At 45.6% G+C, this 17,514-nt stretch overlaps 1 protein-coding gene across 1 annotated transcript; it reads right to left on the bottom strand.

Moving 5' to 3' along the window:
• Positions 1–8,013: 8,013 nt before the first annotated feature.
• On the bottom strand, positions 8,014–17,102 carry GPR75 (G protein-coupled receptor 75). Its single transcript, XM_045978648.1, has 2 exons — positions 16,860–17,102; positions 8,014–12,307 (listed from the first exon to the last, which is right to left on the bottom strand). The coding sequence occupies exon 2, from the start codon at positions 12,207–12,209 to the stop codon at positions 10,587–10,589; it is 1,623 nt and encodes a 540-aa protein (XP_045834604.1). The 5' UTR covers positions 12,210–12,307; positions 16,860–17,102; the 3' UTR covers positions 8,014–10,586.
• Positions 17,103–17,514: the final 412 nt, after the last annotated feature.

Here is a 17,514-nt window from a genome sequence, read left to right as displayed (position 1 = left end):
CTCAGTTGGTCAAGCACTGCATGGGGGTTCCCTGCTCAGCGGGGAGCCTGCTTCTTCCTCTCTCTGCCTGCCACTCCCCCCCTGCTTGTGCTCTCTCTCTGACAAATCTCCAAAAAAAAAAAAAAAAAAAAAAAATACAGTGATCTACCACCAAAAAATTTTTTTTCAAAATTCCTTTAAAAGGGGCGCCTGGGGAGCTCAGTGGGTTAAAGCCTCTGCCTTCGGCTCAGGTCATGATCCCAGGGTCCCAGGATCAAGCCCTGCATCGGGCTCTTCGCTCAGCAGGGAGCCTGCTTCCCTTTCTCTCTCTCTCTGCCTGCCTCTCTGCCTACTTGTGATCTCTGTCTGTCAAATAAATAAATAAAAATTCTTTAAAAAAAATTCCTTTAAAATCCAACAACTTAGGGTTTAAAACCCAATTAGTCCAATCTACTCTTCTTTCTAAATTCACTCAAAAGATAGACTAAAATAGCAAACTTTGTTTGCTTTTAACAGCTTCTATGTTCAAAATAAAATACTAGTTTGTAAATTAGTCACCAGTGGTCCTTAATAGCAGCAAAAGCAAATTTACACATTTAAGACTTCTTTTTTAAGATTTACTTACTATAGAGAGAACCAGCACAAGTCGGGGAGGGGCAGAAGGGTAGGGTAAAGAGAGAGAACCTCAAGCAGCCTCCCCACTGAGCCCAGAGCCCCAGTGCAAGGTGGATCCCATGACCTTGAGATCAAGACACCCCACTCGAAACCAAGAGTCAGACACACAACCAACTGAGCCACCCAGGTGCCCCATAATTTACTCATTAAAGAATTCTATCAGAGCTCTAAATATTACCCATAGATTTAAATGTCAACAGCGGGTCAAGGAAATCGGGAGTCATTCTCCCCCTGGATCAGTTTTGTTTTTGTTTTGTTTTTTAAAGATTTTATTTACTTACTTATTTTAGAGAAAGAGAGGGAGAAAGCATGGGCATGGGTTGGGGTGGGGGCGGTGCAAAGGGCGAAGGAGAATTTCAAGCAGACCCTGTGCTGAGTATGGAGCCCTAAAGGGGGCTCAATCTCACTGCCCAAGATCATGACTTGGGCCGAAACCAAGACTCGGTTGCTTAACGGACTGAACCACGCAGGAGCCCCACCCCTGAATTCGTTTTTGTATTTATAGGTTTTAGTGTTCTTAAGTCATAGTGACAGAAATCGTTTGTTGGAAAACCTTTTGTCAACCACCTTCAAGAAAGTGTTTCAGCCCCAAACAAGCCAGTTGTGAACAATCTTGAGTCATTATTCCTTGAATCTCGATGACAGACTACCCCAGACTCTGCTTTTATAATAAAAGTGGTAGCCGCCACTTTCTGCACATTGATAAATATGAGGCACTATGCTAAACACCTCAGACACCTTGTCATCACAACCCTGTGAGACGGCCTTACTATCTTTAACTCCCAGATAAGGACCGTGAGGCTCCAAGAGGGGAACTCAACGGCCTGTGGCAGCCAGCTTTGGGATCAGTTCAGACTGTGGAGTCCGTGTTTGTAAATAATAATGACAGAGCTTTCTATTCGTAGAACCAGCTTTTGCCCCATGAACCTCTCTGCGCCATCACCTCCCACCCAAAGGAACACTCCCAAAGGGCTCAGCAAAATGCTGGGCGAAATGATTCATTTTTATCTTGTCACGAATGTATGGTACTCATTTTCTTCCCCATACAGTATTTTTTTTTTAATCATGGAATCCCACTAACTTCTCTTTAAGTTAATGCAACCCACAATCTGGCAAAGGAAACTCACTAATAAGATTGAAGTATCACCTTGGGAATTCTGGCTCTGTTAAATGTCATCAAACCCTCCCTTCTCTGATAATCATTTGGTGTTGGTAAATAATGCAAGGGCACTGGCAATTTATCTAGAACCAAATTATATTTATTATGTAAATGATAAAAATAATTCCTTCATCTTTAATTTATTGGTAAAGAATATGTCTTATTTTCATTCTCAGGACTTTCTCCTTATACCTTGCATAACATTGATACTCAACAAATATTTGCTGAATGAATGAACACTCGTCCTCTCTTACCCACACCTTATAAAATCTTTCCCAACCACAATTCCGAGGAGTTTCCTACAAGCTCTGATTTTTGAGTGTTTGGTACTTTGAGGAAAACAGTATTTTCCCCAGTTTTATAATGGTTGGGAAAGAAAAAGGAGAATTAATGATGTCCTATTTGTATGCCTTTTCACTCAAATTCCACACCACTCCCTAACAAGAGACAGCATCTGTGTCTCCATTTCCCCCATTTGTGGGCCGTGACTGAAGTCCCAGATCTCTCAGGTCAAGAAAAGAACTGAATTTTCCACCTCCAACTCCATGAACTAAAACATTCCAGTTCTAAGTTACTCTGAAATCCTCAAAGAAAGTGTCTAACATTATGATTCTCTGTGAAGAACACAATTCCCAGTCATATCTTTACTCATTGTAATATTATTAATAAAATCACTTCTTACACTTCTTTGACATACTTTGTTGCCAAAGCCAAACAAACAAGCAAAAAGCTTTCATAAGCTCTTGCGAAAGTCAGATAGTTAATGTGTTGAACCTTAAGAAATGACCCAGGTCAACTTACCCTAGCGCCACAGGTCCAGAAAACAGGCATAAAAGCAGCCTTTGTAGACTGCTCCACTTTTTAAGGTCTATCTGGCATCTGAACAAGCTGCATTTTGCAAAACATCAGGCTTTGCATGAAAATCAAGGTTCCCACACTGAGAGCGCGATGAAAGATCTCCCACTCATCAGCATGCTACAAGCAGCTGGAGGTTCAAGAAAGTGTCAAAAGGGCAAACTTTCACATAAATGGAACTCAGAGAAACAAACTGAACTTATCTTGGCATGAGCTAAATATATTTAAAGAGAAGCAAAATTATCTGTTTATTGGAGTAGAGGAGGGAAAATTCATTACTTTCTCCATAAGTGATGAAGTGATATTTTTACTTTGGCAAAATTAATCTCAAAAGCACTGAACCTAGAGAGATTACCTGTGAACTACCTCTTTATGGAAACGAGGATTTCATTAAATCTGCAACCTTTTTTTTTTTTTCCAAATTGCCATATACTTTAAAGTAATTGGTATTCTCCCTTCTCTCCCTCCAAGAAACAGTTACCCCTTTTCTCCTTGAACTTCTCTGTGGTTGCTGAGGAGTTTCTTTTCATCTTCAATGTCCTCAGGCTGCATAATGGGCCAAAGAATTCCAGCGAGGATGAATGCAGGTCGTCAGGCAGCTCCTGGGCAGCTAGGGTGGTCCCCTGGGAAAAGATGCCCTTACAGCTAGTTCCTTTAGTAAACAGTCAGAAATCCTAAATCAGGACCCGTGGCCCCTTTCATCAGAGTCCTGCTGCTAACCACCCTGGGAATGTAGAGAGGGATATGAAAAACAACAAACATGGGAAAACAAAACCAGCCAGATAGAGATTTGGGCTGATACCACTCCCAGGCTTCAGCCATTCAATCATTTATCATCTGTCCCATTTATTCAACAGTTACACGCAGACAACTCATCCAGGCCAAGGACTGAAAGGTACTAGGGATACGGCCCTGAACAAAACAGACACAATTTTGCCCTACTAGCGTTTTATTCTAATGGGGAAACGTCCAGTAAACAATTATATATGACTGTTATGGACTGAACTGTGTCCCTCCCACCCCCCAAGATTCATATTTGAGACTCTAACCCCCAGTGTGACTCTACTCGGAAATAAGGCTTTTAAGGATGTAATTAAGGGCAAATGAGGTCAAAAGAGTGGAGCCCTAATCTCAGAGGAATGGTATCCACATAAGAAGAGGAGGAGACACCCTGAGAGCCCCTAACCCCAACTCTCTCCCTCCCTCCTCCACCACCTCTCTTTCCCTGCATGCACAGAGAAAGGCCAAGTGAGGACACAATGAAAGATGACCTCCTACAAGCCAGGGTAAGAGGTCTCACAAGAAACCAACACTGAGGGCATGTTGACCTTGGACTTTGGGCCTATAGAATTATGGGAAAATAAATTTCTATTACATAAGCCACCTATGCTGTGGTATTTGTTATAGCAGCCCAAGCAGACTAATACAGTAGCATAATGTTGAGTAATGGTAAGAAACATGAAATGAACAAAGTATGGCAGAAGGATAGAGAGAGATGGAGTGGGAACTCTGTTGAATATGGCAACTAGGAAAGACCCTTGGGGAAGACCATTCCAGGCTGAAGTATTTCTGGGCAATTAAATTCCCTGACATGGGAACAAAACTGAGGCATGTGAAAAAGAGCCAGAAAGCTTGTTGCATCCCAAGCACATTAGATAGGGTACAAGTGAAAACAAATGGAGACAGAGGAAACCAAGGGCCAGATCATTAGGGCCACACAGATCCACTACAAAATCCACTACAGCTTTTGTTCTAAGTTTTAATCAGACGAATGGCAAATATAATTTACCTCCAAAGTGTCCCTAGTTACAAAGCAAGGAGACTACAGGAGAGACTGGAAGCTGGGAAATGGCTCTGGTGGGTTGCATACTCTGAGAAAGAAACGACGGGCCCATGGGCTAGAGGGGATGGGGATGAAGAGCTAAGAAGGAGTTGGATTCAGAGTTTATTTTCAAGATAGTTCAGGATTTGTCCCAAAGAATTGGATGTGATATACAAGAGAAACAGTCAAGGACAACAAATTGAGCTGCACAACTGGGTAATTGCCATGCCATTTACTGAGATAATAAAACAGCAGGAGACCCAAGTTTGGTAAAGAGTAGGGTTGAATCAAGAGTTCAGTTTTGCACATGTTAAAATCTGAGATGCCCATTAGACATCCAAGTGGAGATGTTGAATAGGCAATTGGATAGACCAGCACGGAGTTCAGGGAGAGGTTAGGACTAGAGATCTAAAATTGAGTGTCATTAGCATTTAAATGGTATGGAAAGCCAGAAGATGGAAAATCATTATAATTACTGCCCGCACCTGTTTCTCAGCTTACAGATCCATCTGGGGGGGGGGGGGGGGATAGAGGGCTATTTTCCTATCTTTCTTCTCCTTTCCCTTCTTCAGCCTCTCAAAGATTACCCCATCTGGCTTCAAGTGGTCATTGTCTTTGCACCAACCAGGCTTGGGTCCCTTGCATCTCATCACATTTGGGCCAATGCAGCTGCACTGAGCCACTGAAGCTCATCCTGCTGTCACCTGCCCCAGCAGAGTCTTTCCACTGGTGAAGCTTGCTGCTGTGTGTTCTAGCGCAGTCCAGACCTAGGCTGGCCTCCCTCAAGCCTGGATCTCTGATGGAGAAGCGCCATCACCTGGCAGCCTGCCTGCCTCTCCTACCGCTCCACAGGCCTGGGATCGTCACTGACTTTTGGCCTTCCTTCAACTCCAGTAGAAGGACAGTGGTGCGAGTTTCTCTGGTGGAAACGTAAGCTTCTTTCTTTAATGGAAAAGAAAACTGCTTTCAGTGGATACAGGAGAAAACACAGGTTTCTCTGGGAGTCAAAAATCTCACTAGGTACACATTGCCCCTGAACTGTGAAGAAGGAGGGTGTCTTTGAAAAGGAGCCTCCAAGGGCACCTGGGTGGCTCAGTGGGTTGAAGCCTCTGCCGTCGGCTCAGGTCATGATCTCTGGGTGCTGGGATCGAGCCCTGCATTGGGCTCCCTGCTGGGCAGGGAGCCTGCTTCCCCCCTCTCTCTCTCTGCCTGCCTCTCTGCCTACTTGTGATCTTTGTCTGTCATATAGATAAATTAAAAAAAAATCTTTAAAAAAAAAAAAGAAAAGAAAAGGAGCCTCCATGACCTGGCCTGGCTAGATTATGGAGAATTATTTAAGACTGCGTTATAATCACAAGTCAGATCTGGACAGGAACCCAAGACTGTCAGCACCCAAGGCATGTTGCTGGTGGCTTGGAGTGGAAGTCTTCGAATTGGGATGTGAGTGACTTGAAAATGCAAAAAGGAGGTTTACAGATGCTCATTTTTAATACCCTAAAACTGAGCTGTTTAAGAACGCTTCTGTACCAGGATGCCTGGCTGGCTCAGTTAGAAGAGCATGGGACTCTATATCTTAGGGTTGTGAGTTTGAGCCCCATGTTGGGTGTAGAGATTACTTAAAATAAAAATCTTAAATTTTTTTTTTTTTTATAAAAGCTTCTGTGCCTTAACTCTGCAGGATCTCATGCTGCTTTTTCTTGGCCATTCTCCATCTGTTACTGCCCCCTTCCCACTTTGTAAAAGAATTCCCGCCTGGAATCGTAGAAGGGTATTTCTCTCAGATGTAGAGCTGCTAACCAAGAAACTATTTATTCCAAATAATAGTTTCAAAGAAGGATCCTTAAAAGAGAGAGAGAGAGAGAGAGAGAGAGATCCTTCAGTTATTTGTCAAGGGATCACAGTTTTGAGGTTTCTCCCCAGCTTATACACACCATATAGATTACCAACTCGAGGATCTGCATTTTTGCTCTTGGCTTTTAGCTCAGAGGAGGCGAAGATGCAACTGTCTTTGGTCATCTTGAATCTGAGTTCATCTAAAAGCAGCCACCTCCACCATGCTGCCTAAATTTTTTGGCCCCAATGAGATCAAAGTCTTATACCTGAGGTGCACCAACGGGGAAGTTTGTGCCACGTATGCCTTGGCCCCAAAGATGGGCCCCACTGGGTCTGTCTGGAAAAATGGTTGGTGATGAGATTGCCAAAGAGAACCAGTGATAGAAGGGCCCGAGGACGACAGTGAAACTGGCCATTCAGAACAGATGTGTTCAGATTAAAGTGGTACCTTCTGCCTCTGCCCTGATTATCAAAGCCCCCAAGGAAATGCCAAGAGACAGAAAGAAGCAGAAAAACATTAAGCACCGTGGAAATACCACTTGAGAGTATTTTGATGAGCTTGTCAACATTAGGGATGCCTGGGTGGCTCAGTTGGTTTAGCAACTGCCTTCAGGTCAGGTCATGATCCTGGAGTCCTGGGATCAAGTCCCACATGGGGCTTCCTGCTCAGCGGGGAGTCTGCTTCTCCCTCTGACTTCTCCCCTCTCATGCTCTCTCTCTCTCTCTCTCTCAAATAAATTAAATTAAATTAATCTTAAAAGAGAGAGAGAGAGAGATCCTCAACATTGCCCTACAGATGCAGCACTGATCTTGAGCCACAGAACTCTCTGGAAACTTTGAAGAGATCCTGAGGACCCAGGGCACTGACTGTTCAGTGGGTGGAACATGAGATTTGGATCTCAGGCTTGTGGGTCTGAACCCTACATTGGGCATAGAACTTACTAGAGAAAAAATTAAGACAAAAAACCCACAATCATTTCATCTTTTTTTTTTTAAGATTTTATTTATTTGACAGAGACCACAAGTAGGCAGAGAGGCAGGCAGAGAGAGAGGAGGAAGCAGGCTCCCTGCTGAGCAGAGAGCCCGATGCGGGGCTCGATCCCAGGACCCTGAGATCATGATCCCACCACCCCAATCATTTCATCTCTTAAGAGAACGCTGGGTATAGAGACGCCGGGGTGGCTCAGTCGGTTAAGTTGCTGCCTCCAGCTCAGATCATAATCCTGAGATCCTGGGATCGAGTCCAGCATCGGGCTCCTTGCTCATTGGGGAGCCTGCTTCTCTCTCTGCCTCTGCCTGTCACTCTGTCTGCTTGTGCGCGCTCTCTCTCTCTGAAAAATAAATGAAATCGTAAAAAAAAAAAAAAAAAAAAAGATGGGGCGCCTGGGTGGCTCAGTGGGTTAAGCCTCTGCCTTCGGCTCAGGTCATGATCCCAGGGTCCTGGAATCTAGCCCCACGTCGGGCTCTCTGCTCAGCAGGGAGTCTGCTTCCCCCTCTCTCTCTGCCGGCCTCTCTGCCTACTTGTGATCTCTCTGTCAAATAAATAAATAAAATGTTTAAAAAAAGAGAGAGAGAACGCTGGGTGTCAACACATTGTTATCCATCGTGCAATAATCATCATTACTTTCCTTTGATGGTTTTCAGATGATTGGACGGGAGAGTCATAGGACTGCAATCTGATGTTCAGAAATGTTAGGGTTTTCAATATTTTTATTTTCCAAACATTATTTTAAAAGAACATTAAAGGCATCAGAAATACAAATCTGGCCTAAAGGTTAACATCGGAACAATTATAAAATGTTTGAAATACATCACATACTTTGCATCACAGTAAAGCGTCAAGAGAACTAATTAATATACCCTGCTAATAATTAGTCATAGTCAACTGAATTCTCATTGTTTTTAGTTCTCAGTTTAGCCCTTATAGAGAAGTTATATATGTCTACCTGTATCTCCCTCTAGAGATAGACATATATAACTCACGAAGAGATAAGTTTTATCTATCTCTGGATCTCCGCATAGATGTAGAGATAGAGGGGAAGGAGGGCTAAGAATCTAGCCCAACATGTATTTCATGCAAGTTACATCAGTAATTTCTTGATGAGCATACAGAGACTGAATACCTCATATGCGCATGCTTACTTTTCTTTATACTATTAACGTCTACCTCCCAAAGATGGATCAGGTCATCTCAAACTCAAAGGTTGTACAAGAAACCTGTCGGTTCAAATTTTACGAGTAGGAATTACTTTTAAAAAATCTCTGATTGAATCACACTGGAAATGCCTAGCCAAAAAAGAGATACATACCTTAAAAAGTATGAAGTATCTTCTTGATTAATCTTAGTAATTATAAAGCTGTTTGGCTTTTTGGAATAAATACCCAGTTCTAAATTTAGACAAAAGTCTAATTCCTAATTAGAATTATCTTCAAATGATCTTGGGAAAGGATACTGGATTTCTTAGTTCTTTGTTAAAAAGGGGTAACAGACTAACCTATCTCGTGGGAGTATTAACGAATGAAAAGTGTTGTATTAAAAATATAAAAGCATAATTGAAATAGGTTATAGTGACTTCCAAAAATAGCATTCAATTACAAACAAGAAAAAAATGTGATAGAGTGGATATTTTCTCTTCTGTTAGAAAATTTAAATAGCAAAAATAAAGGAAGAAAAGGAGAGAAGGAAGGGAAGGAGAAAGTCCTAAAAGGTGAATTTAAAAGAAAATAAAACCCATATCTCCTCCTTAAACTCCACAAACAGAATGACTGGTCGGTGCTGGAAAACAGCAGCGGGACGAGGCTGTGCAGATCTCAGGCTGAGCATCTCTTAGGGGTTTCTCTGCGCTTCGCGGTGCTCTTGTATTTGGGAACGGCCTGGAGGGGGAGCCGTACGTTGAATACCTTTCCTCCAAAATGATAGTTCCGTCCAACCTGCAGTAACAGTTCTGGAATATAACAATTTCTAAAGATAGGTTTTGGATCTTGACGCTTGTCTTGAGTCTAACAGCTATAGTTCAAAAATGGTATCAAGTTCAAAAGCTAACTGTATAATGAAAATATTTTTACGTAAAAATATGAATTTACCGTTGTTATGCTAGGAATTACAGAGTAGGTCATAAAATTAGTTTTAGGCGTAGAAATACTTAATCTGGTTTTCCTTATCACCCATTGCCAAGATTAATGGGAGAGAAACAGCACAATTAGTTTGAAAACAGATAATCTTAATTTTTCTACCGCAGTGATATTTAAACAAAGATAAAAAAAATATTTTGAAATAGTTACTTGGATACTCTTTGTCAGCTTGTTAACAAACCACCCTCACACAGACGGAACAGGGTAAATCAGAATACTCCCAATCTCGTTCTCACACCTTCTTAAGCAATAATGGAGATCATCTAACACACGGCAGGAGTCCAGGTTGCTTCCCACATCACCGACACCCTGGCTCAGAGGACCAGTTAGTACCTCTGCTCCCAGGAATCAGGGTCCTCTACTATAAGTACAGTCCTCTTCACTAGGTTTCTTGGGTAAGCTCATTCCAAAATAGAATGATACATTTTTAGCAAGCAAAAACATATTTCTTAAAAAAACCCAAAAACTATACAATTAGTCAATTCACACAAAATAATAGCATCTATATTAAGAAATGGTAGTAATCATAATACTTGGTTGACTGTCTTAGGAAAGCAAAATACCTAATGCCTGTGTGTCTTGGGTAAGGTAGTTACTGAGAATATGTTTCTGACTTTCTGCTTTGACAATGTATTATTTATTCAAATAATCCTGCTACCCAAGAAAGTGCATTGTTCCCCATTTCAACACTTCAAAGAATCAAAATTTACAGTTCAGTTAAGAAAAAATTCACTGCAGTGAAGATCACACCTTCACGTTTAAAAACTCCAGCTCGTGCGTGCTTTGAAGACCCGAAACATGGCCTCAGACAGTCACAAACTGTCCCTTCTCCTTTAATAGATTAGCATGATCATTCCTGGCATCGATCTAAAAGTTTAGTACCAAAGATCGGAGCACAGGTCAGGGTAAAAATCTCAATTATAAATGTTGACATCAAATCTTAAAACGTCAGGAAACCGCAAAGCGAACTGATGGATGCTAACACTTGAGACAGGAGAAAATCCTAACTGCCATCCATTCGGCTGAACCGGTTAAGTTTTCATCTGCCGTGGGTCTCACAACAATGAAAAAGAAATCCATTAGTATCCAAAACAAAAACAGTTAGTGCATGAGTCTCCAGCTTCCAGGACACTACACAGAGGGCACTGGGATCTGCTTGGCCGACGTGCTCTCGTATTCTTGCATTAAATCATTAGTGGTGTGATAATGCATGGCAATGTAGGAGTTGGCAAATCCGAAAGAGTTTACTGGCTGTAAATTCTGCGGGACGCTCTCTTCCTGGGAGGGGCTGCTGTTATAAATGCTGTAGTAGGGTTCGATCCGGGTGTTGATGGGGGTTGAGCTGCTCTGCCCGTAGTGCTGATGCCCAGCGGAGATCTTGGGACTGACCACACTTTCCTTCGAGTGACTTGGGCCGCAAGCCTGGTCCACAAATTTCTTCTGGGGCTTTGGAGACAACATGTAGGCGGAGTTGGTTTCATGATGAGAGGACTTGTTTCTGTTGACCTCCAGGTTCCCTTTTCCCATGGCTCGAAGTCGAGTCTTCTGTTTGCAGCAGAAGAAACCCAGGCCGACATACTGGAGGCACCAGAGCACTTTCCTTCTCAGCCCCGCGCTGTTTCGAGAATATATAAAAGGGTTTAACCCTGACTTGAAAAATATGAGGGTAAATCCAAACAGTTCAAACTGGTAGAGGACGAAGCTCCCATTGCTGGACAGGACCACCTGCACCAAGGAGATCCCCAGGGGAAGACAGCACACCAGGACGGACAGGACAATAATCACGCAGGTGACCACTGCCTTGGAGTCCTTAGCCGTGGACAGATTGACAGCCGACACGAGCTGGAGCCGGCTAGCTGCCGGGGTGGGCATGTGGTTCAGGCTCTTGGTGTACCCGTGGGTCTGAATGTGTTGCAGCTTGTTGTAATTCTGGTTCCGGTAGAGAGCCGGCCCGGTACACTGCACGGGATGGCCCCCTCCCTTCCCGGGGGCCCCCACGAAGGGCTGCGGTCTGGAAGCATCCACTGAGATGACCGGGGGGCATTTCCTGACTTGGGCGTTCTTCCGCAGCGTCTGCGCAATCATGATGTAGGAGACCGACACCACCGCCACACAGAAGGTGAAGTCCACCACGTACAGAGCCACGATGGCTTTCCCTTCTCCCGCCGTCAGACTGGACATGGGAAGGCAGAGGTGGGACTTGCTGGTTTTCAGGGTGCCCAGGGTGGCCAGAGTGAAACTGGTGGCCCAGAGAAGCAGAGTGAGAAGCACGGTGCAGGGAAAGGAGGCCGTGCGGTCGGGCTGCTTCCCCAGCACCATGCGGAGCCGGTGCAGGGCGATCACCGCCACGGTCTTGAGGGACATGATGACGAAGCCGGCGCTGGTGACGTGAAAGGTGAAGCAGAAAGCATCCGGGATGCTGCTGGCAGGGCTGAAGAAGAGCACGAAGGTGAACATGGGGGCGGTCACTCCACAAATGAAGAGGTCACAGAAGGACAGGTTCAGGATCATGAAATCAAAGTTGGTTCTGAACTTCCTAAAGGCTGGATCAAAGAAGGACAAGAAGACAATGAAGTTGCCGTAAGAGCCCAGGCAGAAGATGACGGCCAGTAGAAAAGTACAGGTGACCAAAGTGGCCGTGTGGATGAGGTGCTGGAGGTCCCCGGGGACGGCAGTGCTGTTTCCTTCCTGGGAGCGAGGGGCGCGCAGCCAAGTCCCGTTGGGACCAACCTCCAGGGGCTCCATGGAGTTCATCTTCAGACCGGAAGGACTCTTCCTTCTGGGGCAAGGGAGTCAGGGCCTGGACTCACAGCTGCGCCACATGCGACAAAAGAGGCCCAAGGCAGAAAAGCCTGCGCACAGAAATGCACACCCAGAGACAGAATTAATGGAGAGAGCAGCGTGATTTCAGGATTTTGTACAAAACAACTAGGGTTTGTTTTTTTTTTTTTTTTAGCTCTGACCTGAGGCAGAGAAAGCATTTCTCCTCACAAGGCCCAACACAGAAAAGACACAAACACCTCAAAATATATTCTTCCAGATAATTTCAGGTTTCCTGGCATAGTGGTTTGCAAAATCCTTTAAGCATCACCTAGAGAGTGGGTTTAAAAAAAGCAGATTTCTGGGCCCCACCCTTTGAGTTTCTGGTTGAAGGGTACCCACGTGTTATTCTTAGAAATCTTCTGGTGCCTCACACTGGAGGTCTAAGAACATTACTTCACCGAAGAGATCACACCCTACTTATAGCCTAATGGGGTAAATCATGTGATAGAGTAAGAGAAGGAGAACCTAATCCACCCTGGGGTAGAGGCTGAGAGAGGCTGAAGGGAGTGGTGCTGAGGAGGAGCTTGCTGTGGGGGGAGGGGCGGAGCAGGGACTGGGGGGAAGCAGGCTGGGAGGACAGGAGTAGGTCTTACAACATGTGCTTGAGATACAAGCCGGACAGTATTGCTGAAGTACACTGTGGCCCCCACAAATCGCTAACAAATCCTGTTTCTTTCTTTTTTTTTTTAAAGATTTTATTTATTTATTTGACAGAGAAAGAGAAATCACAAGTAGGTAGAGAAGCAGGCAGAGGGAGAGCGGGAAGCAGGCTCCCCGCTGAGAGGAGAATCCCCAGGTGATCCCAGGACCCTGAGATTCTGACCTGAGCCTAAGGCAGAGGCTTAACCTACTGAGCCACCCAGGCGCTCTAACAAATCCTATTTCTTTTCCTAGGAACAAGCCTTTATTTTCTATCATGTATCATTTCTTCTCCCTGCTGGTAATTTCTTGGCCAACTCCCCATCTTTCTTTGGAAAAACTTTTTTTTTTTTTTAAAGATTTTATTTATTTATTTGACAGAGACCACAAGCAGGCAGAGAGGCAGGCAGAGAGAGGAAGGGGAGCAGACTCCCTGCCGAGCAGAGAGCCTAATGTGGGGCTCGATCCCAGGACCCTGGGATCATGACCTGAGCTGAAGGCAGAGGCTTTAACCCACTGAGCCACCCAGGCGCCCCTGGAAAAACTTTTGTGGACTACGTTTGTGAGGCAAAAATGAAAGCATTCATGGATGTCAATTATACTCGAGATTAACAAGGTGAGCACCCATTCGCCAACCCTCAACTGCTGTACAGAGGTGAGTTATTATTCCAACAGCGATATCCTCGCGTGGAAGCAGGAGGCACACCCCCACTCATGCATTCATGGCTCAGTTTACATTTACCGTGTGTACACTCTCTGCCAGCTTTACGCTAGGGTCTGTGGGTGGACAGAGGAGTAAGACCTAGCCTCTGCTTTGAAAGAATTAACTTCTTTTTCTTCCTGCTCTTTATTCTCTTCAAAATTTTTTTTTTCCTCCAGTGAGATTTAAAGTACTCTTACACATCTTCGGCTGTTCCAGATCCCACAGCCCTGTGGGACCTGGTGCCCTCTCTGCTCTGAAAGATGTTTCCAGTGCGAAGTTGTACCTTAGAGACTGGTGCATTGCTCTTGACAACTCAAATGTATTGCCTGAATTTAGCATTTTAGGAGCAAAGGCACTGGGGAGGTCCAGCAGTGATGTTCCAAATATTTAATCACCAGCTCCTGAGGGGTCCCAGAGGCCTCCAGCTGTGTCAAGGGTTAACCCTTCAGTTGCGGGTTAACCCTTCAGTTGCGGGATCCTGGCGCAGAGAGAAAGAGGGGCCAGGTCCATGATGGATTCCTAAGGGCTCTGAGCAGCTACCCGAAGAGAAGTCTCTCTGCATTCAGTAGTAGGTATGGCTATGCCAGTGAGAACAGGACAAATTTCAGTCCTGGGGAAGTCCATACACCTAATGGATATTCTTTATGAAGGAAGAGATGGCCTCTTTATTCTCAATGGTCGAACAGTAAAGATCATGACATTACGATGAATTTCTCCACTGGCAAGGAGACCAGCTTTTCTATACTTTCCTTGTAAAATGTCTGTAAAGGAAAAATATAAATTTCTACCTTTTGTTTCTTGATTAAAATTAAAAAACAATGCATAGCTTGCTGTTTTCACTTAAAGACCCGGTGCCTGCTTCTGAACCCTTTTTGATAGCTCTATAGTAGAAACAACAACTTTTACTGTTTGCTTTTTCATTGTTAATTGGAGGATTGGTATTAGCTAATGAAAAGAGAAATAGCAAACAAAACTCAGTTTGAGGAGACAGGAAGGCAGAGAGGTGATACTGTTGTTTCTAGCAAAGGGAAACCCTTTGGAGGCAGGGAAATGAACAGGGGTGAAGATCCAAGTAGGAATTGGGTTTGGAAAATGAGAAGTATGAAGCATCTGGAATTGATGCTAAGAGAAATATCGAGTGAGTGGGTAGTAATAAAGAAGTGGGGTAGATGGAGACTATGGAGACCTCAGGCTAGGAGATACTTGGAAACAGAACAGTCAAGGGGAAGATGGAATGATAAGGCCCCAACATTATTCAAGAATAAAAGGCAGGAGAAAAAAAAGATTTGGAATTGCTGAGGGCCAACTTCCACTTTCTTCACAGTTACAATTTTTTCAATGTATTTAAAAATTTTCAGATTTTTTAAAACAGAATTCTAGGTCAGCAATATAATTCGCAGTATCATTAATAGTATGTTAACTTTGTTGAGTGCTTATGATGTGCTGGGCACTGTTCAGTGTTCCCTGCTATCAACTTGTTGAATCCCACGACCAAGAAATAGTACAACTCATCCCCATTTTACAGATAAGGAAAGAGAGCTGGAGAGAGAGTTCCTAATTTAAAGCAGTAGGGCATGAATTTGAAGCTAAGCAGTTACTCTCTACAGGGGACCCTCATCCCTAGCGGCTCAACTCAGCATAACAACAAAGAGATAGAGGCAATCCTCAGGTCAGAAGGTAGTTACAGAGGCCTTCATTTACTGGGTGATTAGCATACATGCCAGAAGCTTTACATAAGCTATCAAACTTTACTTCACTCTCAGTACAATCCTATGAAGTAGATATTATAATCCCTTCCCAACTCTAAGTTCCTGGAACTCAAAATAGGAACACAGGACACACTTCCATGTACCTTTTTGGCGAAGCTGATAATTATGGTTGTGGCATAAAGTAATTATAAGTCAATCCTATTGGAGCATCAGGAAAAAAAGAAAGCAATGAGACGCCGGGAAGAAAAGGAAAAGCAGAACACAGAACAGAAATATAAGTTTTGGCAGACAAACTTACAGAGCAAAGGAGAAAATGAAGGAAAAGTAAACCCACTTCTGGGACTTTTAAGAAAGAGGAGGCTGAGATCGCTGTTTGGAACGAAGTTATGATGGTAGCTCTATAAAATTCAGTGATTCTCGGCGCGGAGGTGGTGAATGAATGCTTATTTGGTACTCTTGTACAGTAAATACAGATTACCAACGTTCCTTTCAATACAAGCATGCTAGAGGCTCTTTATTTCTGGCACCATAAGTAGGTGATTAAAGTCATAAAATCCGAAAAATTTTAAGTTGGAACACCAGTCTTCGGCGGGCCTGTTAGCCACAGTTAGAATGAATTCATATCTCTGTGCATCTTGTTACAATTAAGGAGGGGGGATCCTAAAGTAACTAGTAAGCAAGCAATAGTAAATGAAAATTTGTGTAAAGTGGCAGAATGATTTCTCACTAAGATGTGTGAAAAGCCTGTGATAATCTTATGTGCTATCTTAATATTTTAGTCCATATGAAAACGTTTTGTTTGAGCTTTTACAAGTTAGCTCCTGGTTGGAATTCTTCCAACTCCCCCCCCCCCCCCGCCATAATGCCTTAAATTCCTTGAGGACAGGCATTTTCACAGGCTAACCCTCACAGAGAGCAAGGTTCTGTGCTATTATTATCCCCATTGCATTTGTATTGATCAGGAAAACCTCAGGAAAGTGAGATGACTTGCCCAAGGTCACTAAGATTCAGGTTAGATTTATCTAGTTTCAGAGCCCATGCTCTTTCTCCCCAGTTCCACTACCTCTTGAAGCCCGGAGAAGCTGACGGGTTGGGGTAGGGTCAGTGGGTGAGGGAGATGGGGAGGCTAAGGAAGTTCCCCCCAAATCTGGGGATGGAGAGCGAGGATTTTGGAAGGGGAGGTCGGCCCCAGCCAGGGACTAGCGGTGGGCAGGCGCTCCCGGGGTGCGAAAGGTAAGGAAGGCCTACTTCGGACCTGGAAGCTTGCAAGATGATCGGCGGAGGGCTGGTGGGGGGCGGAGAGCTCACGCAGGGCATGGGCAGTGGGGAACGGGTTCTGCGTCCCGGCGCAGCACGGGAGCCGGCCCCGCAGGGGCGAGATGGCTTCCACGCAGGCCGCGCCAGGAGGGCAGGTGCGCGCGGCCGGGCCTGGAGCGGCGCAGCCCAACTCCTCCTAACCCGTCGGCTTCCCGGGGCCCGGCCCTCCCGGCCCCCGCGGGGCGTCCTCCTTAGGGGCCCGCGGCCTCTCACCTGCCCGGTGGCCGCAGCGCCGCCCCCCTCCTCCATCTCGCAGCCCGGACCCCAGCTCCGCCCGCCGCCCGGGACGAGGCCCGGCTTGAGGCATCATCGCCATCGCCGCCGCCGCCGCCTCCGCGCATCCCGGGAGCCGCCGAGCCGGGGGCGCCGAGGCGCAGTCACGGAGACGCCGAGGGCGCCGCCCCCTCCGCCGGACACTCAGACCCCGGCGCCGGCCGGCCCCCCGCGCCCTCAGCGCCTCGCGGGCCCCCGGGGCTGGCCGCGGCCGCCGCCCCGCCCTCCGCCCCCCACGCCGCGCCGCTGCCCGGCCTGGGCTCGCGGTTCCGCCGCGCGTGGACCTGGGCTCGGAGACGGGCGAGAGCTGGCGCGCAGAGCAAGAAGGGGCCTGCGGGCTGGACCGCAGGCCGGCAACGCTGCCCGCCCCCTCCCTGACCCCATGGCCGCAGCGGGTGGAGAGCGTGGGACGCGCGGGTGGCGGGGCTCCCCTAGGTGCCCGGGGCTTCCTCCTGGCGCGGCAGCTAACACTCTGCCTCCGAGATTCAGCTGGCGTCATCGTCCACTTCGGCACTTTGAGACAGTTTGTAAATGAAGTCATCATAACAGAATTTAATTTTTAAAAGACTGTTATTTGAGAGAGAGAGCGCGCGCG

This window comes from Meles meles, chromosome 15, assembly GCF_922984935.1.
Source record: "Meles meles chromosome 15, mMelMel3.1 paternal haplotype, whole genome shotgun sequence".
Classification (NCBI taxonomy): Eukaryota; Metazoa; Chordata; class Mammalia; order Carnivora; family Mustelidae; genus Meles; species Meles meles.
Note: the sequence above shows the minus strand (reverse complement) of the source record. Positions and strands in the feature narration are given on the sequence as shown.

Excerpts from the sequence above, each read along its gene's own strand:
- GPR75 (XM_045978648.1), bottom strand. The coding sequence starts at position 12,209 with ATGAACTCCATGGAGCCCCTGGAGGTTGGTCCCAACGGGACTTGGCTG.